This window comes from Syngnathus typhle, linkage group LG8 (assembly GCF_033458585.1).
Source record: "Syngnathus typhle isolate RoL2023-S1 ecotype Sweden linkage group LG8, RoL_Styp_1.0, whole genome shotgun sequence".
NCBI lineage: Eukaryota > Metazoa > Chordata > Actinopteri > Syngnathiformes > Syngnathidae > Syngnathus > Syngnathus typhle.
Genome location: NC_083745.1, coordinates 214,231 through 239,524, shown reverse-complemented (window position 1 = coordinate 239,524; position 25,294 = coordinate 214,231). Strand labels below are relative to the sequence as shown.

At 42.9% G+C, this 25,294-nt stretch overlaps 2 protein-coding genes across 3 annotated transcripts in view; one reads left to right on the top strand and one right to left on the bottom strand.

Moving 5' to 3' along the window:
• Nucleotides 1-6,640: 6,640 nt before the first annotated feature.
• nkx6.2 (NK6 homeobox 2) lies at nt 6,641-10,979 on the top strand. The gene is made up of 3 exons (XM_061286119.1): nt 6,641-7,310; nt 9,496-9,668; nt 9,750-10,979. The coding sequence occupies exons 1-3, from the start codon at nt 6,821-6,823 to the stop codon at nt 10,005-10,007; spliced, it is 921 nt and encodes a 306-aa protein (XP_061142103.1). The 5' UTR covers nt 6,641-6,820; the 3' UTR covers nt 10,008-10,979.
• Nucleotides 10,980-13,077: 2,098 nt separating this feature from the next.
• LOC133158178 (inositol polyphosphate-5-phosphatase A-like) overlaps nt 13,078-25,294 on the bottom strand; it is a 73,889-nt gene continuing 61,672 nt past the window's right edge. Inside the window, exons 13-16 of one of the 2 annotated variants that reach the window (XM_061285173.1) lie at nt 17,140-17,251; nt 15,259-15,327; nt 14,168-14,255; nt 13,078-13,240 (exon numbers count right to left, since the gene is read on the bottom strand). In XM_061285173.1, the coding sequence (XP_061141157.1) occupies nt 14,175-14,255; nt 15,259-15,327; nt 17,140-17,251 (262 nt within the window). In that variant the 3' untranslated portion in view covers nt 13,078-13,240; nt 14,168-14,174. The remainder of the gene's footprint in view (nt 13,241-14,167; nt 14,256-15,258; nt 15,328-17,139; nt 17,252-25,294) is intronic. The other variant, XM_061285172.1, reaches the window with a different exon arrangement.

Genomic DNA, 25,294 nt, shown 5'->3' with positions numbered 1-25,294 from the left:
TTTGTGTGTTGACAGTGATCCTCAGGCAGGGACATCCGGCCAGCCCATCCTCATGTGAATTCATGGGCCCGCCCGGAACAGTGTTAGTGACTCTTTCCTCCAGCTCTCCTGCAGCGAAGCACTAAATGGGCCACAAGCAGCAGACCCCAGGGGAGTGCTTAAACTCACCTGAATGACGACCTGAATCCAAATCTTGCCAATATTTTATTGCAAAACGGATGTAACTGGCATTGTAATTGGGCATTTGAGGGGGGGAGAAATCAATAGCGCTATTTTTGTTGGTGTGTAAGGTCAACAATAAAGGAAAGTGAAAAGACTCTTTATAAAAGGAGAAAAAACAAACATTTTGGCATGGACTTTATATTGTTACTGCTTCAATTTGCTGACTTTCTATTTATAAATTAGGTCGCTCATAACCTGAGGGTCCATTTTATCCTGCTTGAAACTTGAACATACGGTCAAGGGACGTGTCCCAACAAAATAGACCGGTGAAAATATGTCTTTACCCTAATAATCCCTAGGTTGTTGTTCAAACTCTATTCCTAATCCCCAGATTTGTGTGAGTTAACGTTTTCATTTCAACTCCGATATTAAAAGAGAATGAAGAGGGAGCATGCAAAACAATTTCTAAGTCTACAAATAAAAAAACATTAATTAATATCACCTACAAAGATACACCCCTCTAACAAAATCAGGTCTCTGTGCTTTTATTTCAATTATGCATGTCAGATGGTGTAACACTTCCATGTACACAGGTTAAACTAAACATATATGCAGCAAAATAATATTCCTGGCGCAATATTGTAGCGTCGATAAGATTTTTTCACTCGTGTCACTGATGTAAATCAATATCAGCCAGCGAGCTCAAGTGATCGGCCATTTATTAGGGATTAATGTCTTTATTCTTCTTTTCCTCAACGCCTATTTGCAATGTCAAAATGGAGCCATTGTTTTGTTGCCTTTGTCAAAGCTCACTTAGTGACCCCTTCAGCTCACATAGCCAATGATCTGCCTTGCCTGCTCTCTTGTGGCATTTTGCAATTGATATTTCCTTGCAATTTCAAGCGCCAATCAGATCAGAGTCTTTTGCTACTTTGTGTTCTTTGTTGTCTTGAATTGCTTCGATCTTTTTGCTTCGAAAGCTGCTCGAATGAGGAATTGCATGAGAGAAAAGAAGTGGTCAGATATTTGTGAGCAGTCTACGTTGGTGGAGGTAGCATCAATTCCAAATCTCAATGGAGAATAATACTTTGAGAAATTCAAAAGGAGCTCAATAGAAGCCCGGCTCTTGCCCAATCTCTCAACAGTAAACGAGTCTTCAATTGAAAGACTCATTGAAGGTCCTCGCACATTTTCATGACTTACTTATCCTTGGTCTGACTTGAAGCTGTCAATACTGGAATCACACTCCTCTTTGTCCTGCACATAGAATCAGCATCTTTTTAAAACACATTAAAGTCAACTCATACTTCTCAGACGTAGTAAAGGAGCACAACATTTTACTATAGTCGGCCGAGCATTAGCGTGTCACTGAGTGGAATGGAGCAAGGCGACCAAACGCAGCTTGGCCAAGGGAAAAGGGAATTGGAACGGAGTATGAAGGGAAACAGACAGGCACAGGCAAATTAACAACATGACCGACAGTCAGGTACGGCAAACAGAAAACAACCGAGGGGATAAACAGAACAACGTCACAATGTCAGACATGAAATAACAACGTCAGACATGAAATAACAACGTCAGACATGAAATAACCCGACAGAAGGGACACGCAGACGGGACTTAAATACACCACAGCTAACGAGAGGTAGGTGAGGGTGATCACGACACTGATTGTGAGGTGTGACACAGGAGGGGAAGGGAGGGGCGAGCACGCAGAAAAAAATGATGACCAAATGTCCACAAAAAGGACTGACCGGGGACAAGTCGTGACATAGCCACCTTTTTTGCAGAGTCTTTCAGGCCTGCGCTGGCTGTGTGAAACGTTCATCAAATTCTAAAGAGGCTTCTGTTCCATAATAGGCTTTTGGGACTGACATAGGTTTACCTTGAACTCCAGCCACATTGCATGAATGGAGATGGAGCACAAGTCAGAAATGCTTTTTTTTCCCTCATTTAGGACAGCTACAGTCAAGATAATACAACCATGAGATGGATTCCATCTATTGTGCTGTTGATTATAAAAGCCTTGTGATGAAAATGTCACGTTGGCCTACACTTGTACAAATGTAAAGTAACCTGCTAACCTGTACACTGGGCTCAGCAACTTCTTGTAATAATAGGAGGGATGCAAAAGCTGCAAGGGTTTGAAAGCAGAGAACAACGCGGTACAATGCCAGCCAAATCTACATCCGCTCCTTTGTCCTTCATCTGACTTGAATACTCTCACGCCTTCACTTGGCTCCCTCGACAGCAGACATCAACAGCGTCCCTGAAAAAGGCCTCCAAGAACCAAAACAATGCTCAATATTTACAGGAAAATGGAGGCAATTCAAATGGCGCCAGCTTTGGAGACCTTGGCGCTGCGTCGGAGGCTGCAGTGCCCTGGCGATGATGACCTTTGCGTGTCAACGCAATCAATCAACCTGACCCTGTGGGTGCTCCAACTCTCCCAAACAGCCAGTCCGTACCCTTGATGGCAGCCTAACAGGAGACATTACATTAATCTCCGCGCTGACACTTATGACGCCGGTGTCACATACGCCGAGCACAAGTTCACACCTTCAACATGCTTAACTTTCATTTCATTTCAACCAAGTTAACATTGGAAGGTAACCCCTGTCTTTAATTCAAGCTAAGGGCCATTCAATGAGGCCAGTTATCAAGCATTTCTCGGCTTTGTGCAAACACTGTGACTCACCAAAAGGACACAGACATCATTTGTTAGAAATCATTGACAAATGAACTTTCAGAATACTCTCAACTGTGATTTTTTTCCCCAAAGCATTAGCATTTTAGTAAAAGGTTAATGTTTCGTGATTGGCACATACTGTATTTCATTCCTTTCATCGAGCCATTTGCTTTGCTGCTTGTCCTCATTTGGATCATGGGCGACTCCGGCAAGAAGCGGGACGCATTCGAGACCGGTCCACAGAAAGGGTTCGACCAACGAGTGCCGACTTGAGCATTCTGCAAAGACACTTCTAGGTTGAAGGATGATGAATTTGCAAGTCTATCCTTACATTTGCAACGCACACTCATGCATGGCATGCAGCAGGGTCATGAGGCAAAAGAAAACATCCAACTTTGAACTGACCATCTTTCATCTTTGCAGTGGGCCATGGACATGAAAAAATAATATGGCATCTTTATTCTGTGGAGACATGAAAACAACACAGCGGAGAAATATTCAAGCAAGCCCTTAACTTGTAGTATTGCAAGATGCGTGTTAGGTTAGGTTAAAGGACATTTTAGGTTCCTTGAAATTAATCTCATATTAATCAATATATGCATATATATATATTATAAAGATGGGGAGGGGATGCTGCAAGGCTGCAGATCAGTGCTTAACTTAATGAATGTTGCCATCTAGTGGTTGCAAACGTTGAAGTGAATGAGTCCCAGTAATATGGATTACTACTAGATTTAGATTCAGGGAAAACACATGTAAGCATGAATGATACACTCATCCTGAAAGACCCAGATATCATTCATTAGCTAACATTACAAATGTATTGAATGTTTCTGGGTGGTTAAGGTTCATTAAAAAATGAAACATTAAAAAGTTATTTAATGTTTCTGGATGGAGAAAAGTCATTAAATTGGCTTCGGTAATTGGACAATGTTTCTTTCAGTTTTGTCTATGAAGGCAGGAAGTGCTCCTATACACATTTTTAAATGCGTCGCTCATAACTAACTAGTTGATGGACTCAAACTTTTTAAAGAAATTGGTCTTGAAAAATGTCACAAACATCCTTAAAATGTTTTATTCAAGAAATTGGTCTCATGTAATATTTCAATTTTCTGAAAACAGAATGTAGTTTTTCATTATAAATTAGATGAAATAATCCGAATTACGCCCAGTTAAAGTTTGAAATATTTCAATGTATAAAAATATCATATTTAAATATTGATTTTGAATTTTGCATACAAACAATACATTATCATTATAGCGTTTGTTTGACCGGCAAGCAGATTTCACTGTCACGGTTTAGAGTGTCACCACAGGGTGGCGCCAACTCCCTGTTTTCCAAGCGCCTTCGCTGTTCAGTGCGTGAGGCTTCTTTTAATTTCCACCACCATGCAACCAACACACATCTTTTCAGCGCTTTGCGCCATCGATTAAACTTTGACAAATAATTGTTGCATCCCTGTTTTCACCTGAAAACACCAACGATGTATTTTCATCTTCAGGCCGTTCAGTGTGTCATTTGTAATGAGATGATGTGAGACATTGAACGGAAGAAATGAAAGAAATCAGGAATTGAGATAGCCGAGCTGGTGTCTTCTTGTGTGCAAACATCTGCTTATCTTGCCCCGTGAGAGCTTTCTCCTTGCCATCTGTGCCCGGATTGCAGGCCGATAATCTTATCGTTTCTATCTTTATTAACCCTTTCCCATAGACAAAGGCCTCTGGTGGAGGGAGCCATTATTACAAATAACAATAGACTTTAATGGCATAAATCAGAGCCTCTTATTTGCCCGCATCGCGGCGGCCGAGCAACAGGTTCAGATTGTTATTTAATTGTGGTCATAAACTGTTTAATGTTGATAGTACCGTCGTTTTATAGTTAGGAAACCAAAATACACGTGTGAGTTTATTTACAGTATGTAGCATTTATGTAAGACACACACACACACCTCCACACACACAGATATATATCATTTTAAAATGATTATTCTATTAAAATATGCTATTGATCAAATCTGTTTTTTAAATCTTGGTTTTGTGAGCACCACGGCTATTTTTGGAATGTTTCAAATGAAGTGATGTAAACGCAAGTCAATTATTATTCAATTGAAAGTGCCGTTTAGTTTTATTGTGACGGCCTGTATGGGCTGGCAGAGTAGCGTTTGGCTGCAGATGAACTGCATGAAAAATGAAAAAGTGCCCATTTTTTTGTCATTGATCTCTCACTGACTGCTTGATGTACCATTGAGATGGAGCTTGGGATTTATTGTGTTTCTTTCCCAAGCGCTTCCAGTAGTGATTATCTAAATGTATTTTATAAAATAATGCACATGTGAGAAGCGGCCAGGTGTGATATTTAAATGAAAACCTTCCCAATGTGTACCCTTTCAACTTTGAAGACATACTATCACAATTGGGAATCAGCTCGCGTTGAAAACCTTTTAAAAAATCACAATCTTTTCCTTGGTGAGAAAATGAGAAGCAAGGTGCATTTGGTGCCTTTCAAATGACAACATGGTCATATTTCACTCTTACAACCCTACATCTCCATAAAATATTACAGCACTCACAGTGATGACTGAAGCCCCCCCCCCCCCCCCCCACACACACACACACACACGCACACACATTCCCCCTTCCTAGTGTGATAACATTGTTTGTGTCCAATGCAAGCATTAGTTAACTCGTGTAAAACTTTGTCCTTTACACTGTAATTTTCAGATAACTGGTCGTTGTTAATCTTCTTGTTGTTGTTTTAAAAACAGTCAACATAGGGATAGTTAAAACCTTTTTAAAAAAGTCAGGTAAATGTTTAAAATAATTAAAATCGAATATTCAATGCAAAGTTTTCTCTGGTCTAATTTCAGATTATTTTTTTTATACAGCAGTGAAATAATAAAGCAATATTTCAAATACATCACATGAAAAAAATAATCATTTGACATCTTATTTTGATGAAAAGTCTAAAATTATTGAATTACGACGAAATTCAATTATATAAAAAATCGTTCCGATTCTTCGCTACCTCCAGTAACATCTTTTAATATTTTGATTGCGTGCATTTGTTATATCTTTTCTATTAGATGCGTCATGATGATGAACTGCAGTATCTCCTGCATTTAAATTGACGCAGATGTGGATACATCATATTGAAACGTTTTATAGACCCGTCCACCCATCCATTTTCTGTATAATAATAATAATAATAATAATAATAATAATAATAATAATAATAATAATAATAATAATAATAATAATAATAATAATAATAATAATAATAATAATAATAATAATAATAAAATGGACAGCACCAATTCGAGCACTTAAACCTATTCCATATTTCGCAACTTCTCAGCGAGAAAAAAGTTTGCAACTGTGACGACTGGTGCAATCGTTCTTAAAATACAGGACGGATTTCCTTGTCGCAAACAAACAATTAGAAAGACGACGTATTATGTAGAATGACATTTACATATACTAGCCTACTTTTTAAAAGTGATGGCCCGCAGTGAAATAATAAATCCAGTGTGTTTTCTTTGCCAGGAGTCCGTCCTTTCTTCGGCGTCAACGTTGAAGTTGCCTTTTTTCGGCAGCGCGTCCAAGCAGCCGCAGCTTGCTGGAGAAGCGGACTTTTCTGCGTCATCCAATGGGAATAGAGAAGCCCGGATATCCTGTCCAATCAACGCACGGCGGTCCTCGGCCTCGGCCAATGGGAGGCCCGCGCGTCTTGACGGCTGCGCTGTTATCAGAGGCTCTCTCCTCGCTGGCAACACACCGCAAAGAGTCCGTCAAAAGCGGCCAGAACATCACAAGAACGTCCGACTTCCTGTCACTTGGCCCGGAGCCCACGCAAGCCAGGAGAGGACGTCTGGGGGGAAAAAAGAAATCGGTGTTCCCGCACCAGGATAGTCGGGGAACGCGCCCGTCTGAAGAGTCCATTAACTTTCATTGGCGACTTCATGTTGACAAATGTTAGCCGTGGGGCAGATGGAGGCTAACCGGCAGAGTGCTTTCGTCCTGGGCAGCACCCCGCTGGCGGCGTTGCACAACATGACCGAGATGAAGACGTCCCTGTTTCCTTACGCGCTGCAGCAGAGCCCGACGGCTGCAGCGGCGGCGGCGGCGGCTGCTGCCGCGGCGGCCGGTTTCAAAGCGCCGTCGCTGTCCAGCCTCAACTCGCATCTGGCCAGCGGGGCCACCCCGCACGGAATAAGCGACATCCTGGGGAGACCCATCACCACCGCTGGTCAGCTGCTTTCCGCCGGCTTCCCGAGGATCAACGGCATCAACGGGCTGGCCAGCACCGCCGCCGCGGCCGCCGCCGCCGCCGGGATGTACTTCGGCCCCGCCGTGTCCCGTTACCCCAAGCCGCTGGCCGAGCTCCCAGGGAGGGCGCCCATCTTCTGGCCGGGCGTCATGCAGGGATCCCCGTGGAGGGACCCGCGCGTGCCCTGTCCCTGTAAGTACCTGCAAATACTTTGGAAATGCTTCTTGCCACTGCGCTGAGAGGTCGCGCAAAGCGCTTCAAGTCATCTCGAGCAAATATTCCAAAGAAAACTTGCAAAATATATCAAGCGAACACATATTTATTGCTGCTAAGAAATTGAAGAATGTTTGTCATTTTCTGCCATTTTCTCGAGGTGTCACATTCACTGGAGTGAATGTTTACTTGCGAGGGCCGTTGGAACGTGTCACCCACCTCATCTTATTATTACATACGTTTACACAATTGGCCCTGACTTAAATTGCCATTGGTATATTTAATATTATTTGAAATCAGAAGTCAAAAGCAGCAAATCAATCTGTTGGATCATTGGCAATTTATTAGCGGTTCTGCAAAAATAAATGCTTGTAAATCTGGTTTAAGGGAAGACAAATGGTCAATTCGGGGGATTTCATTTTACTCGTGAAAAGAGCAATTCCATTTTGCAATAAATATGAAGTAAATACTTCATTTGCTCGAGAGGGCCACATTAAATCAGTTGGCAGGCCAGATCTGGCAACTGCCCCCAACCCCCCCAGGCCTTGACTTTGACACATGCTATAGACTTATACACACACTTGGAAATTTTGCTCTGTTAGTTCATTTGATTTACATAGTAGAACTTTCCTCAGAAGACCCAGAAAGCTCTTCACATAGTTCAATAATACAATGAGAGACTGCTGCAAAATAATTTGTTTATCCCGTGATATTATTATTATTATTATTATTATTATTATTGAAAGGTTCTTATGGTTGTGAAACAAGCTGAGCAAGCCACATTGGCTCAACAAGTGCTTTTGTTTGTTACACCTTTTTAAAAAGATTTACTGAGAGCTGAATAAATACCCAAGCGCAGTTTAAAGTTCAATTCAAATCCAAATAAAAAAAACAATGATAGTCTAAATCAGGGGTCCCCAAACTTTTTCCTGTGAGGGCCACATAACCTTTCCCTTCTCTGATGGCGGGCCGGTGGCAGTTTGTAACAGAAAAAGTGTGACGATCGTAGGGGAGCTTAAAAAAATTATTGTTTTCCAGAAAGCCACACATAACCAAATAACGGTTATTTAATAACCCTTTCCAGGTTCTTTACAGAAAAAAAGTCAGGAAACAAATAATAACACTATTAATGAAATAAATAATAACTAAACCCTCTCTGAGTTCTTCACAGAAAAAACAGGAAATAAATAACTAAATAACTCTCTCTGGGTTCTTCATAGAAAAAAAACCATGGAACATTAACTTTCTGTTGTGCCATGCACAATCTTAACAGATAAAAGTTCAGCTCAGTTGTCAGAGCAGAACCTCTCTGACACACATGAGCAGTCTCTTAAAGTTCCTGTGTTCCTTCCTTATAATCCTTTTGTAGGTTCCAGTAGGCTTGTAGATACTGCTGTCTTTTTTGTTAAAGTTTGATAGTGCGTCATAGTCTGGAGTAAAATTTGTTGTGGCAATTCTTAGGCGAGATCCGAGGTGTTGGTCCGTTTACCTCGATCTGTGACGGGTAGATGTTGACGTTCATGTGGCTGAACGTCACGTCGCGTACGTCGAGCCAAATTGGCAACTCTTTTAAACGCTCGGCACTGTTCACCCTGCTTTACTTGGGCGACATTTTAACGGAAGGATTCCAGGGGAAGGTTTGTGGGTGGCTTTAGCGCAAAACTGCATCTGAAAGCTCAGCGCGCAAATTACAAGAATGCTGTCGTCACAGCCCACGCTCTAAATTCGGGACTGATACAAATAGAGCGCGAGTGCGCCATGTCCGTACACGCACTTGTGAGTGTGCACCGAGCTTTCTGACACGGCTTCCGGTAGTAAATGCGCAGGCGAGCGCTTCCCCATCTACTGGGGAAACGCAGTCATTGCAGGCAAAATGAGCAAAAAAAAAAAAAAAAAAGTTTAATAATACAATTTATTCAGGGTTGGCGGGCCGGATTAAACGGTCCCGCGGGCCGTATCCGGCCCGCGGGCCGTAGTTTGGTGACCCCTGGTCTAAATTGTGTTTTACTGCTTTTTGTAAAATGATGATGCCAACTTTATAATGGCTTGACCAAAAGGCCATATTAGATGTAATCCCAACTTGTTTTTTGGTCATAAAAGAGATATCTAACAAATTTTCTTTCCATCAATAAATGTAACCATGCACATGTCTTTGTTTCTGCAGCTCAGTCAAGCCTGATGATGGACAAGGATGGCAAGAAGAAGCACTCCAGGCCCACTTTTTCTGGCCAGCAGATTTTTGCACTGGAAAAAACCTTTGAGCAGACCAAGTACCTGGCAGGTCCGGAGAGAGCTCGCCTGGCCTACTCATTGGGGATGACCGAAAGCCAAGTCAAAGTAAGGAATTTTAGCTTCTTTCACTCGCTCTTTTGGGGGAGGACCTGTTGAGCATTCTTGCGGCCTTGTGTCCACAATCAGGTGTGGTTCCAGAACAGGAGGACCAAGTGGAGGAAGAGGCACGCGGCCGAGATGGCCTCGGCCAAGAAGAAGCACGACTCGGAAACGGAGAAGATGAAGGAGAGCTCGGACAACGACGAGGACGACGAGTACAACAAGCCGCTGGACCCCAACTCGGACGACGAGAAGATTACGAGACTGTTGAAAAAGCACAAAAGCGCCGGCGGCGGCAATTTGGCCCTCATCAGCCCCTGTAGTAACAGCTCGGACACCTTGTGATGACCCCGCCCGCAGCACGGCAAAGCGCGGGGATGCTCCGGACGAGACTTTCGGAGCCCATTTGCACCTGACACCATCACCGTGGAGAGGTCACGTATGGGAGGGACAACCGGAGTTCCAAGAAAAATGTAAACGCAATCTGGATGGCAACTCTAATCCACAAGTGAACCCATGTGCTTGTTTGGATCCCCATAGGTCCTATTTTTATCCCACATATAATTTAGACAATTTAAATGGAGAGTCATCATTTTGTGAATGAGTGTGAATGCTTGTCTTTATGCGATTGGGGGGCGAGCAGTCCAGGGCGCAGGCTCGGTTCACCCCTGACCCCGAGGACAAACTAAGCTACAGGGGCAAAATGGATGGATGGATGGATGGATATTATTTGGACTCACCTTTCTTTCCTGATCCGGACTCAACAGCAGTGTGAAAACATGTCGGGTGTGAAGGGGCTCTGAAGCTTTCAAAGCTCAGTTTAAGCAGGGTATCTATCCACTGTCCTAAAAGGCTCAAAGAGAACGAAAACGGATAGTTAAGGGGCTGCACGTGGCAGCCCAAAGACCACAAAGTATACATGAGATTGTATGTATATATTTTTTACAGAATGAATAACTTATGTTGTTTAAAGCAGCGGGGAGGGGGACTGTCCTCCTCGCAGCCCTGATACGCGCTTATTTCCTCCATAACAGAGACACTGCTTCCTTTTGACTTTTTTCAAGTCGCACACTTTAAAATGTTGTAAATAGACGGTGCAAAGAAAAAAAAAAAATGTAATTGGCACATTTCTGTTTTGACCTCATCGTCACACGTCACCATAGAAAACTGGACCATGTTTTTTTTTTTCGTTGTTGCTTTTAAAGAGTATTATTATTGCAGCTTGTGGGGAGGTTATAGAGAGGAAGAAAGAAAAAAACACTTTGTATTATGAATAAATTATTTAACAAGCATCTGTTTTTTTGTTTTTTGTCTTAATGTATGGGCTCAATATGAATTCAATATGTGAAATTACTGAAAGTTGATGTTCATAGAATGTTGAAAAATAAAATAATTTGAAATTGCATGTAGAAACCATAACGTTAAATTTTATGATTGAATTATAATTTTGGGGACTATATTATATATTTATTCATGACAATTTTTACACTATTTTTTATGAATAACACCGCTTCTATTTTATAACAAAAGAAAATGGCAGTTGTACACTGGACACAATTTTATGGAAAACTCAGAATGTCTTAAATTATAACTCAATTCTCTAGTATGAGATTTTTGACGTTAAGCAATTTTAGATACTACACATTCTAAATAACACTGCTGCGCATTTGTTTTTCGTTTATTTTTGTCAAAAAAAAGAGGCCGATGAAACGTTTGAACAGATAAAGGCCTACGGCTAATGTGGCTCCTGTGCGACTGCAGCTTTGTTCTGAGTTGGAATGCAGCACATATTAACAAAATAAAATAAAAATAAAAAATGGATTGAATTTATGATCAATTTAAGTGCAGAAAGACATTATTGACTAGTTACAAAAGGACAAGGAGGCATTGGGTGAGCTCTAATGTTTATTGCTTGGCAAGTGCATCACCTGTAGGCCATGAGGCGCTCCACAGGGGCTGGAATAAAATCTCTATTTGCTTTGATACTGTAAAATGGAGTGAAGGAAACTGCGGCTCATAGTCCCACAGTAAACTCACGACGAGCAGCGGGAACAAAAACAAGCATCACTTTGTTTTATCGTTTCCCTACTTGTTTGCCTAACAACCCAAATCGCACGCACGCACACACACTCATCCACACACACACGCACACAAAAACACATTCTGCAGCAGGCATGAAATTATTTTCCACTTGCAGTGTTCTAAATGAAAACAAAAATCACAGAGGATCAATCTAATGACTTAACACGTGTAGTGTAATAAATTCAAACCATAAAAACAAAACAGGCATTCCCAGTCACGTATAAATGCTCTTTTTCTTTTTTTTGCACCGAAGACTGTTGCAGGCTACATGGAAGGCAAATAAAAGCAAATTCTTTTACTTGGTCTCTTCTTGCATTTAGAGTTAATCTTTTTTTTTTAAAATAACCATTGTCTTGAACCATATCCTTATTTCCACACTTCATTTCTGTGTACTTGGCACCATAACAGCAGTAACAAAATTGACAAAAGGACACCCACTCCTACCTAAAATATTACATTCAGAACCATATTATTATTATTATGAAGTAGAAATAAATTAGAGTAAGAATGATAATAATGCAATAACGTGAGTGTGCTATATATGACAATGTATACACTTTGCATGGTCTATGGCACTGCTTAAAAACATTCTTGGAGAGGAATAAATCACCGTGGTTGGACACTTTCTCATCATTACTCAAAGGTCATCGTGGCTGCAAGGATCTCCCAAACGCAAGAATTATAAATTATCTCTCTTTAAAATGTACAGTATATAAAACAAGACTCAAATGATGTGGTCATGTATGGCAGCGAAGAGAAAAAAACAAAAAAAAACACACACCTTATATTTATATAGACGGCTGAAATGAACTAAAAAGTTCTTTCAAAGGAATAAGAGAAAAGCACTAAAACCAGCAACGAGCCTAACGTTATTCTGTCCAACGTACAAATTAACCTATAGATAGAAGTCGTTTGCATTGCACTTTTTTTTTTTTTTCTTAAAACTTCTTACATATAGACATAAAGGCAGAAAAAAATGGCAATTATGTGTTGCACGACTGATTTTTCCATTAGAGTTTTGGCAACAATTAGGCCCGCCGTCCCATTCGTCCATCCTCTTCTAATTCTTTTTGTGAGGGGCACTGGGGTGAGGGGGGGGGGTGAGGGGGGGGGGGGGGGGCGTGGGTTGCATGGCAACGGTGAGGTCAGCGATGTGTGACTTGTCTGGAGCCGGCCGGGGCCCTCACACCCTCGGGTGCTGGTCCACATTTTCAACAAGTGTTTTATGGAGAGGAAAAACGACGTGCTTTCAACTGAATGAGCTGTGGGGACGGCTGCTCAGCACTGCTGGAAAAGTTTGGATAGCTTCTTCTTCTTCAGTGTATGCTTGTGCAAAGTGTATGTGCGTGCGTGCGTGCGTGCGTGCGTGCGTGGATGTGTTTGCACGTGTGTGAGTGTATGTGTGTGGTCAAATGTGTGCGTGTGTGTGTTCCTCTCCTTGTGTTCTCACAGAGGCGCTTCACAGAATATATTCTCCCCCCTTTGGCAACAATTTCCTGTGGGGCGGAAGACAGGATATGTTTTTAAGTACAAGTAGAAATGTAACGGCGACATTTTTTAACGCACACCGAAGCTCAAGTTTGTGAGTAAATGTCTTAAAATGACTGCAGCATTTTAAGCAATTAGCAAACGTGATGTGGGAGCTCATACTATTTGGACAAAGGTTTTAAAACACATTTTGTGATGAAGTCATCATCAACTTTTTACCATGGCCATTGTGAATAATGAAGTCTATGCGTTGAAATTGAAGGGCCCTTTTTGGATCCAGAGAGGCAATGCATAGTTTGGAATGAAAGAATGCGAGAAGCCTGACCTCAACACTCTCAAAGACCTCGGGATGAAATACAACAGACGTTGACTCTTAGTCCCCTACGAGTGTCCTCCGACCTCACACATGCTCTTAAAGTGGCAAAATAGGAACCACGCAAGTCCATCCATCCACTTGTATAGCGCTTGACCTCATTAGAGACCCGCGCGGGAGCTGGAGCCATCCATTGGGCAAGAGACACCCTGGAATGGTCACCAGGCAATTGCGGGTGGTAGGAAAAAAAAGTTTCTCCAAAATGTGCAATGTAATGCAATAACAAAGAACACTCTATATATACGGGAGGTGTGTACTAATATTGTTGATCATTTTTTGATCATGTGGTTCGTTGGTATGTCTGACATGAATTCAAGAACGATATGAAATTTCATTGACATAATTTAGACACAGAAAATGAATGGAACTTTTCACACCGCACATCTTATAATAAATATTTTAGCTCGATGATTAGTCTTCATGACTCACAATTCCTATAGCACGTGTCCTAACACATTTGTCCATAGTACGGATTGAACGGAGACTCTTAAAGTGACCATGTGGGATTCACAAATCAAAAAAGGAGGAGTAAGTGTAAGAAATAAAAAGAAAGCATATTTACCACGACATCACTGCACCACACAACACTTGTGCTTATTTGCATTACGTTTACCTGCCCCCGGTGTTATTCGGAAGGACAGGAAGACAGGCTGCAAGGAGGGAGGGAGGGAGAGACAAATGGCAGTGAGAAGATGGCGAAAAGTCACATTCAGAAGAAAGCACTTCCTGAACACTTGATTATTATTGCCTCGCTTGACAAGTGGAAGCTTTCGTATGTCACCGAGGTTAAACTCACATACCAGGCCGGTGTGTTTTGGAGCCTTCCCGCTAACAGCGCGGGACATTTTTTAAACATAACCAGCTGTGATTTTAGCACCAGTGTGCGGCTGAGAGCCGAGGGCCCGTCGGAGTATGCGCTCGCCGGCCGGCCGGCCGGCTCGGGTCACCTCGCACACACACGTCAGCGCCTATGTCACAGTGAGTAAGCATGAAAGACCTGACTTAAGGCGCCTCTCATTCACAGCCAGAGCCGCTCCGCTGTCTGACGCGGAGCACACTGAAGCCACACTGTTTAACATCAGGGCCCCCCCTGGTCCTCTGCAATACATTTGGGTCATAGATCTGAAAATGACTCCTGAAGATCCTTGAACGGTGAAGCGGTCGATGCCCTCCCAAGCCTTGCGGCATCATGCAAACACGGCAGCTCGACCGTCATACGTGTGATCTCGTTCAAGTGTGTCAGTAGTTCGCTTTTTTTTTTTTCTTTGTCAACGTGCGTCCTTTCCATGACATTGGTTTATCCTTCAAGTAAATGTACTGTGTTTTTGTGTTAGTGTGACGACTCCGTTTCCCTCACAGCATCCAATACATGAGTACGAGAAAAGAATGCTCTTTTTTGCAAATACAGTAGGATCATATAACTTAAGTGTACAGGTATTAATGATAATGTTGATGCTGCTCTTTTATTGGCGTATTAGACTTTGCAGGTGTCCCTAAGGTGGTCAGTGAGTACAAACACTTCAACAGATTTAAAAGGTCTGAATGAAATTAACATTGGACTATAAAACATGGGAGGGATTACAAATACCTGTAGTAACCTTTCTGCCTCAACCTGGTAGCATTAAAGTCATACACATAAAGAAAGCCACACACCTTGTGGTCCCCCATGCAGACATTGGCCCCGATGTTATCATAGACGACAGACTTCTCCTCATTTTCTGGCTGCAAACAAACCAAGAAAACGATGAGTACAGCAAAGAAGACAACGAGTCGTCTGTAAATGCATAAGGTACGCCTGGTTCAAAATCAAATATCAAATTAAAAGGAATATCATGAATAAAGAAGTTTTTAAAAAATGATTACACCTGCATGTCATATTAGCTTCAAATGTTCTATAACAGAAAACTTCCCATTTGTAGATTTTTTTTTCAATATTTGTAATAAAGTTGCTAATTTAAAAAAAAAAAAAAAAAGGAAAAGTTAGCGCAACCCAATAATAAGTTGCAGAAACAACCTCTCTCACAGTTGTCGCCACTGAGGCGAAAACACCTTTTGAGATCCTCTTCCCAACTTGTGCCCTGACCAGTGAAGAGAAATGAAACACAGAAGTCATTTATAAAGTGTGTGTGTTTTGCTTCGAAAAAGGCCATGCACTGCCGCCGTCATCTCCAGCCCATCTGAGGGAATCGTGTTTCAATTTCACTTTGTGCACACAAAGAAGCTGTTACCCATGCGGACGTGTATCTGCAGACTGGAGAATAAATCACACTTGTCTGGTTGAACTAAAGACTTTTTAAATAGCCATCATCCCGCCCCCACCGCACAGAACAGCACACACACTCGTGCGTATGCACAAGTGCACAAGCGGTTCAGAAGAAAAGAGACAGGGAGCTCGAGAATGAACCATAAAGCCAAATCCAAATTAACTTCAGGCCAATCCTACGGTGGAGCGGGGTCGGCACGCGCAGCGGCGCCACCTCACGCTACCTTTTTCTCTGCACCGGCACCCTCTCTATACGTCCGCGAGCCGCTGCCTCCCGAAGCCCGCGCGTACATTCATCAAAGGCGCACTTGATCATTTACAAAGGCGGCATCAAATTGTGCATTTTCAGGCTGCGTAATCTTTAGACAGATAAACAAATTACCCCGGGCCCCTCCGGCGGCGGAGGAGGAGCCCTCGCTGGCTGGCTCGCTCGGCTAAACATTCATTACCGCCGGTCGTGGAGCCGGTGGTTCCGCGCCACGCCGCGCAGCCGGCAGGCAACCTTTGGCGTGTTAGGGCTCGGCAAGCAGAAAATAACATGATGGCGAGTTAACCGACCGTGCCATGATAGATGACGCCACGCGCTGGCCTGTTTACAGGCCCATGTCTCAACAATCTGTAATGCTCAGAGCCGGGCAACGTGTGCTCAGTGAATCATCAGCCAATCTGCGGACACACTAACTGTCGTCCGCATTAAAAGCCATTAGCTTTCGCTCCACGGAAACACGGCAAACAGCCCAGGTGGGCTTTCAGCGCCAACCGTTTTCTTCAATTTAGCGTTCTGCGCTTAGTGTCGCTCCGGTCGGTCAGCAAAGAAGAAAGGTCAGGAAGGAATTCCTCATTTGTGCCGAACAAAAGAAAGTCCAACTTCCTGAGCGGACCCCCGTTGAGGGTACATCTCGTTTCACAGCTGAACAACGGCAAGGTTTGCCTCTCCGCACCCAAATATGTGCTCAGAATCCGAGCGGCAGGATCAAAAATGCTTGCTTGCTAGTTCTCGTAGGTCACGCAAGCTTTTGATCTTGGACTCTTTTCCATTGACATGATCAAGCAGGGCTGCTTTGCAAAGCATACAGTAAGCTAATGAGTGAAGCAGGAGAGAAGACACAAACGGTGGTTTTAGGAACAAGATGAGGGCCCCAGGAACTCTATAGGGCTGATTTGCTAAAGATCCCAATTTGCGGCTCTCACTCTAACAGGTTGTGATGGCCATTAAATGGAGAAAAACATCTTAAATGGCATTTGATGATAATCAGGAGGAGGAAGCTGACCTTTAAGACGAGGTCTCTGGCAGCTGAAGACATGAGGATTCGGTCACACCAGGCAGGGCATCTGGTGTTCATGTACTGCTTCCCCTGACTGCTGTCTTCACTGTATGGGTAGCTGGCACACACAATCGGTAACATTCATCACTCAGGTTTTGTTTCAATTGAATTTTGCAATCAAAACTTTCATTGATTTAAACAAATAATAATAATAAAGAAGCAGAGATATGAAGAATCCATATCAACATGAATGCAAATACATCTTAAGTGCCACCTGTAACGTGGAGATGGAAATGTGAGATATGAATATGAAAGTGTTTGAAAACAATGACATCTTCTGCTTTATCGCACAAAGTGATCCAAGTCATTTCAAGAAAACAACAGGAGGTCCATTAGCATGACTAGTCATCCGAGTAATCTCTTGAATCAACACATACGAACGGCTTAATCAAAGTCATATTTCTCTGCCAACTGCGCAGGTTGTGAGTGTGTGTTTGGCGGAGAGAAATGAGAGAAAGACAGAGGGAGAGAGGAAGGGAGGGGCAGAATAGTGGCGAGAAAGACAGCAATCTAGGCGGAGCTGGCTGGTTGGCTGGCTGGCTGGCTGGCTGGCTGGACGGCCGGGGAAGACTCAGTTGCCGATAAGTATGACTACATCCCTACACAGTCATCAAAAACAGATTAGGTGCAGCGGTGGCGGCAAATGGCCAATGGAGATTGCACGTGTCTCCAAACAGCATGAAATGATCACTTGATTTAAGCAGAAGGAGGTGCAGCACAGCACGGCACGGCACGGCGCTGATAAAGATTTACATTGTGGAGAATTCAATTTGCCCGTTGGGCTCATCAAACGGCTTTAGATTTACACAGCGCCAACCCAATTTGTTTGCCGGCGCTCATCAGGGTGGAAGGGAAGGCTTACGTACTGTAATGCCAATCCAATTTGCTCCTTCAATAGCGCCTCTGCTAACTGTAACGGAACACAAAGTGGCTGTTCCCTGCAAGCGACGTTTTCTTATGTATATCGGAAAAAAAAAAAAATAGTCATTTTCTTAAGCGCTGATTGATTGAACATATTCAAAAGCGACTTACAATACCATTGAGCAGTGATGGACAAAAAATTTGTCCCGATGTCATCAAAACCGAAGATGAAAATGTGCAATTTCAACAATCAGGCAATTGTAACTTTCAGGTTTTCATTTCAGAAGCACTTCATATAAATGGTGCATGCTGTGACCACCATGTGGACGATTGATTTCCCAATGAAATCAAAATGGCCAACCTTGACTGAGCGAAGGCAGAAATTTGAAGTTTGAAAAATGTCATCGCACAAATGTTAAAACAGTGCTAATAGATTTTTGACCAATGAAAAAAGACACTTGTAAATATTTTGTCTTTTAACAAATGAAGTGAAATGTGTTCATTTCCCGCGGCACACCTTAAAAGCTCTCACAATACACTGGTTGAGAATGGCCTCTATGGGGTTAAAACCAGGGCACAAACAGGGTCAACAAACACACACACACGTGCACACACACACACGCACAGGGCCGGCCGCCCCCCCACCAGGTGAGCAAACAGACCTGCGGAGCACAACTTAAAGAGTTTCCCTGCCTCCAATTAGCATCAATAGCACTTAAACCACAGGGGAGATGCATGATTTTTCTCTTCGATGCTAATCAAAAAGGCTAAAGGAGTGATCCGGATAAAAGACAGCCTCAAGAATAGGATGAGTGAAACACATCCAAGAGAGAGGGGATGAAGACGGACGGATCAGACAGAAAGAGGCTGAGGGAAGGTGGAAAAGAGCAAAATCTTCAAAGGACTTGTGGAGATGCTTGAATTCCGGGTGGCCTCCTGCTTCCTGAGGGACGGTGGGTGGGAGGGAGGGAGGGATCGCGCTCCTCACAGTGAACAATCCTCCTATCAGTGCCCGACTCCATTACGGCTTTATTGACCAACAAGAAAGAGATTGAGAGAAGATGAGAAAAGTTTTCCTCCTCCCTTCCTTCAAACCATAAACTTCCACCGGATAGCAATTAGCCACAACATTTTTTTAGGGCAACTGGCAGTTGTAAAAGATGATTATGAAAGTCTCACAATTGCGTGCGTGTGGACTTAAAGGCCGTTCCCCTTTTTGTGTTGGTTCCGAGCGCGATAACGCGCCTTAATGCAACGGCAAACAGCTGAACGCGGCGGCGCTCTGGCCAAAGTGATGAACGTGTCCGATTAGTGACTTTACAAATTGATCACAGTGGGTAAACGGTCTGAGAGGGTGTGTGGGCTGGAGGCCATCGGTCCTATCAGACCCTCATTGCCCATAGCAAGACTAATTACAGTAATTAATTGTCCACGCTGATAACGTTGTGCACCTGCAGAGAAGCCGTGACGCAATTTGGACGCACACAAGAGAAAAGAAAATTACGTACGTAGGTACACTGCCCGTTGAATATCCAATAGATGAGCAGGGGAAAAAAAAGTCAGATATTTTGAATGATATGTTCAAAAGCAGGAAAAATAAGTCTGATATTTTGAATGATATGTTCAAAATTGTATTTTGCAGTGGTGTACAATTGCACCACATCACAATATGAATTATTATACTACTTGTTTAAAAAAAAGAGACCCTCCAGAACTTGTGAATTTTCCAGTTTTTTTTCATTTCTGAAAAGCAGTTTCAATTGAATTCACCTGAGATCCTCTGAAAGTCAGAAATATATGTTAAAAAACATTGCCAAAGTCACCCAAGAATTTTTCTCTGGCGCAAAGAAAAGATTAAATACAGCACAGACTGACTTACAATTTTTTTTTTAGTCAGTATCTTTAAGGTCAGTTGTGGTCAATCTACCATCCAACCGTATAAATGACGCATTGTTAGAACAATGACATTGCCATCGGCAAACACGTAGAACTCCTCAAAGTTGAACTTCACAAAAAGATGAATATGATCTTCTGATCCCAGTTACAGTAAATTATAGGCGAGGGCGGCTCAATTAAAGTCTAGCCCGGCTGACACCAGGCAAAGCAATTATCTTGTCGTCATTTGTAATAACTGCCAGGTCTGCCCGAGAATAATAAACTCATTTGCAAAACACGTCTTATTTAAGTCGACATTTCGATTTTCTGATTGGTTTGTTTGGCCATTTTCTGCGGCGCTGACCTATCATCGCCGATGATGCATGAGAGTATGGTCTCGTATCCAGAGTGTGTAGAGCCCATCAAGAGCTCACTCATTCACGCTTGGTTTAGGGCTTAATGTTTGATTTGACTGCAGACGCATTACTCACATTTACTTCGGCCTGCCTGCTTGTTTTCACGCAGTAAAAGCAGGCGAGGCGAGGCGAGGCGAGGAGAGGCCCTACCTATTGGATTCGCCCCTACCTATTGACCAAGGGGGCTTGTCATAGTCACAAGTTGTTTTCTTTTAAATCCTACACCAGTCTGGACTGACTTTGATCTCCTAATAAAATAATGTTACCGAGACGAAACCAGAGACTGGGAAGAATTTAGTTAGTTATTGCAATGACCGAACTGGCAAGCTGGGTACGAGTCTTTACGAATCCTTGAGAGCGGAAGGGCACGCAAAGGCACGGCGGGACGTTGTCGATATTCGAAGTCGGCCGGAACGTCAGGAAAAGCCGGCTCGCAAAGTTTGTTTGCGTTGTCAGGGGAGGCCTGGAAAAACACGAGGCGACATGCACGTCGTAGCGGGCGCGCCAAACGATCAGCCAAACGCCATCAATAAAGCAGGCTGTTTGCTTGGGAGCCTCGCAGGCGCAACATTGGCACAGCGCAGTACAAACACAGTCAAATGCCATCGCTAGCTCATTGCTCACAGCTTGCTCGGCTTCAGCTACGACACGCCTAGCGTTTCGTTTCTCCGCGGCCAGGGAAGAAGTCACAGATGGCCTCGATTCAATCGTCTCGAACAAAGATTGTTTTCAACAAAGCCCTCCCTTCAGTGGCATCATCCCGGGCAATGACACATGACAGTGGACATTATTCAGCTATTATGGAGACAATGGTCCCTCACCAATTTCACAGGCTCTCTCGTAGTTAGAATGATGGATGCGCAGATGATTAGAAACAATGTTGGTGTTCAGGAGATCAGCTGTTTCCCTTCACCAGCTACACACACAGCACAGCAGCGCTTTAATGAAACATTTAGTTTGTTCTCCATAAATGGAGAGCGTGCATCTAAATCAGGACACAATGACTTGTTGGCAGAGAACAAAAAGGCGCTTTTACGCTGGAAGTAGCAGAAGCCGCGGCGCCATCGGACAAACACGGCCACAAGCAAATGCGCAAATAAATACGGGGTGGATGACATCACCCGTGTAGCCGTCAGAGGCCGAGGGGCTAGCTTCACAAGAAACTGCTTGGGTCGCAAAAAGATTCTCGTACTACGCTATGCTACGACAGCAGACCTTTTTTTTCGTTGTTTTTGGAAAGGTTTCACATACGGGCTCAATGTTGAACCTGCAAAAATGGCCGAAAAGGCTTATAGCTACGCCAGGTTGGCATATTGAGAAGAAACACTATTATTGTGCACTAATGCATTGTCTTTATGGATGAAATTGAATTCCGGCTGTGAGATTCAAACGTGGCATCTAGCGTTTTAGAAAACTTCCGCTATGTATTTCAGCTGAGAACAGGCTTGCGTAAATTGCCACTTTAAAGAAATCTTCATTGCTCTGGAAATGGACTCTTCATTAGCGCACTTATTAGCAGTTGAGAAATTGGCGGGAGGCCACATGTGCAATTATTCCTATCTTTCTTGGAAATGGCCAAGGTGATTCTGCCTGAAATAGTGTCTTACTTCCACCATCTCTAGCGTTAGAGGGAGAAAAAAAAGAAGCTAACATGGCCAGGTTGTTTCTAGGGGAGCTTTCAGTAAGCATCTCGCAAGTCACCTTTTGACCCCAGAGCAAGAGGTCTGCGCTTCTCTCTATCCAAGTCTAGACTTGCAAAAAAAAACCCACACACAACTTTGACTATTCTACTGGCTCTCTTGGATTCCCATCATTTGATGCGTGTCATCAGAGGTAATAAATACGATGTATTCAAAGTCAGTTCATTTTCTAGATTCCACATCACACCCAAAGCGCCTTAAGAGTGATGCAGCTTCATTAAAACATTGACAGTACTGATTGATGTCAGTGCAGGGAATTATTTCTACGTATTGGAAAATCATCTTCAGTGGCTTTTCTCTTTCTTGGAGGAAAAAGTCCCATTGCGGTCATGTGTCTTTCTCCACGTTGACTTTGCTTCCCTTTTATTTTCATTCCCAGAAATCACTCATGGTTTGCCAGCCACATGGGTCGTAGACTTGTACTCTTGGTGGATGTCACTCAAAATCTTTCTCAAAGCCCATTTCCACTAACCGTGTTAGGGGGTGAATACATTCTTCTGTTGCGCTCTCCCTGTCCACTGCATTCCCAACTGACGGCGGGCTCCCGATTTCATTTTCCCATTGATTTTGTGCAAAAAAGGAGCAAATAAATTGGATCAGAGGAATACTAAAAGCTTTCCACTAAATCAATCAAAATGCATGAATAAGTTTAAATATAAGTGATGCTGTGGTATGTTTTACGGGATATATAGATCCAATTTACCCAATGTCGGACTGATCAAGGATGTTATTGGAATATACATCTACTGGATAGTGGCCTATGATGATGGAGGGTGCTGTATTTACAAAGTGATACTTGTACAGAATACGGCCAGTGTACTTCTCCTCACAACTCAAGTGTCGGTGTGTGTTGGCCCGGTGGCTGATCAGCAGGGCATGGCAGCCCATTGGCTCCGGGGCCAGCTATAACAAGTTGAGGGTAAATTCCTCACCTCTGTGCTTGAGTACTTATACTTGTCAGCAACAACTTTGACAGACAATTTTTGAGAGTTAAAAAAAACAACAATTTGCAAATGCGGGGGGCGGGGAAAAATTGCCACATCCAAATATTCACGGTGGGATAAAAGTTACAATCTGGATAAAAAGCATGGAGAGATGATTCACTTGTCATATTCGCGCCGGTTAGATGAATGAAACTAATGACGCATGTTGCATCCTTTTGGTTGCTGCGTTTTTCGGACAACATCCTCTCTAATCCCTCCGGCAAGACGAACAAAGAGAATTGAGTTTGTGTCTGACATTCAACACATCTCAAAGCCGCCCTCTCAACGGACCGTCGTTTGTCTGATCCGTTTTTTTTTGCTTGGCATGGGACTAAAGCTCCACTCTTGTAAATTCCTCACAATGCCGTTGAAGTTTGGCGCAAAATCTCAAAAGTCAATTTGAATGTCCATTTCAAAATAGAAGCTTCATTTAGCCAAAAGGCCAGAGATCATTTCCAACCATAGCAATAATAGTAAGTGCATCTGTGTCATCTTGCCATCTCACTTGGTGAGCACAACACAACAGAGAAAATTCACTTGCAGATGAAATGTTTGTGAATAGAATTGATTTATAGATTTGAAAAAAAAGTGAGCCGCGTGTGTGTGTGTGAGGTTGTCTTCTGACGGCTGCCACTAAAAAGAGTAATTACTCCACAGATGGTGAGGGGCTGGTCTGGAGCAGACTATGTGATGGAGAACAATCATTGAGGCTTGATTGCTCAAGAAGCACAAGGCAGAGCTGACAGGAGGAGGGGTTCCGCAATGTGCCATGATCAGTGTGTGTGTGTGGGGAAGAGAAATGGAGGGGGGGGGGGGGGGGGACTGTTTAAGTTTAACTAGGCCACTGCGACCCATTACGGGCCTTGACAATGATGTGGTTTGTTACACACACAGAGTAGATCAAATGAAATTTCATGTGCTGCTCCTGGGTTTCATCTATTTGATTCATCATCACCTCAAGCGTGAGGAAATCATTTGTATTCCAACACGGCGGCGGCGGCGGCGGCACAGTCCTGCCTCCCCGTGGAAAGATGATTAAGTATTATATGGATAGGTGCAAATGTCATCCTGTATAAAAGGACAATAAATCGCCATGTCACTTATGCAAAGTGATGTAAATGGGGCCCCTGATTAAGACACACAGTCATTTAAAAAACAGGGACCGGCAGAACCTTGACACACACCCACACCTACTGCATCTCGGGCTCTCACACACACACACACACACACACAGACGGTAAGTCAATTTGAAATTCAACATTGAGTACAACACATGGCTTTTGATAACCACTTCCAAATGTCTCTCCCACACGCAGAGAGAATAAAATCCCCGTAGCCATGTGCCTGCCACCAGAGCAGTTTATCAAGTAATTATTGTTTGATTACAGCCTTTCATTATCTGCGCTGATTGAGTCACAAGCAACGGCAAAGGTCAAGCGCCATTAACGCGCAGCTCCCGAAACATATTTCCACGCCGACAGCAGATTTGCCCTCCCTCCCTTCCTCCCTCCCTCCCTCTCCTTCTGAAAGGGCTAATTGCAAATGCATTTGTTTGAGGAAAGAAGAGAGGAGGCCGCTTTCTGAGACGCACCAATATTAATCCCGTAAAAAAGGAACTGACACAAATTCAGACGTGCGCGGCCACATTGAAAGAGGTTTAGGCCAACTGATGATTAATCCATTAACTGCCATTAAACTGTTTTGGAAATATTTTCTTATGTTAGATAACAAGTTCGATGGCACAGTGGTCAACATTTTAACTAGGATTGATGAATTGTTACTTCGGGCAGATAAAATAACATTTTCAGGCTTTACTTTTTGTCATTGTAGCCAACATTTTATGACAGGACATAAAAAAATCTGTACTACTACTACTGCAGCTGCACCAAGTCATTGTATACAAAGTATAGCACAGACTCAATTTGTATTCAGTTTTGCTCAATATGATTTTACTGTGTACGTTGCACACCTTATTTGTAAAATACATGTTTGACATGACAAGATGCATGCAGTGGGAAATTGCATTTTCCATTGCCTGATCTTAATAAAAAAGATTACGCTGCCAATTGTAAACCAAAACAAAACATGGCCTATGTTTTGGCTTATATAATGCAGTAGATTTATCATGACAAAAAAAAGAACATCATTTTTTTAATTTGAATTTCTTAATTGCATAAAAAGGTTGCAGCATAAATTGTTTACTGTAAATATAAGTAAGCTGATAATAAGTTTGTACAAGAAAAAAAGAAAAGAAAAAGTATCGTAC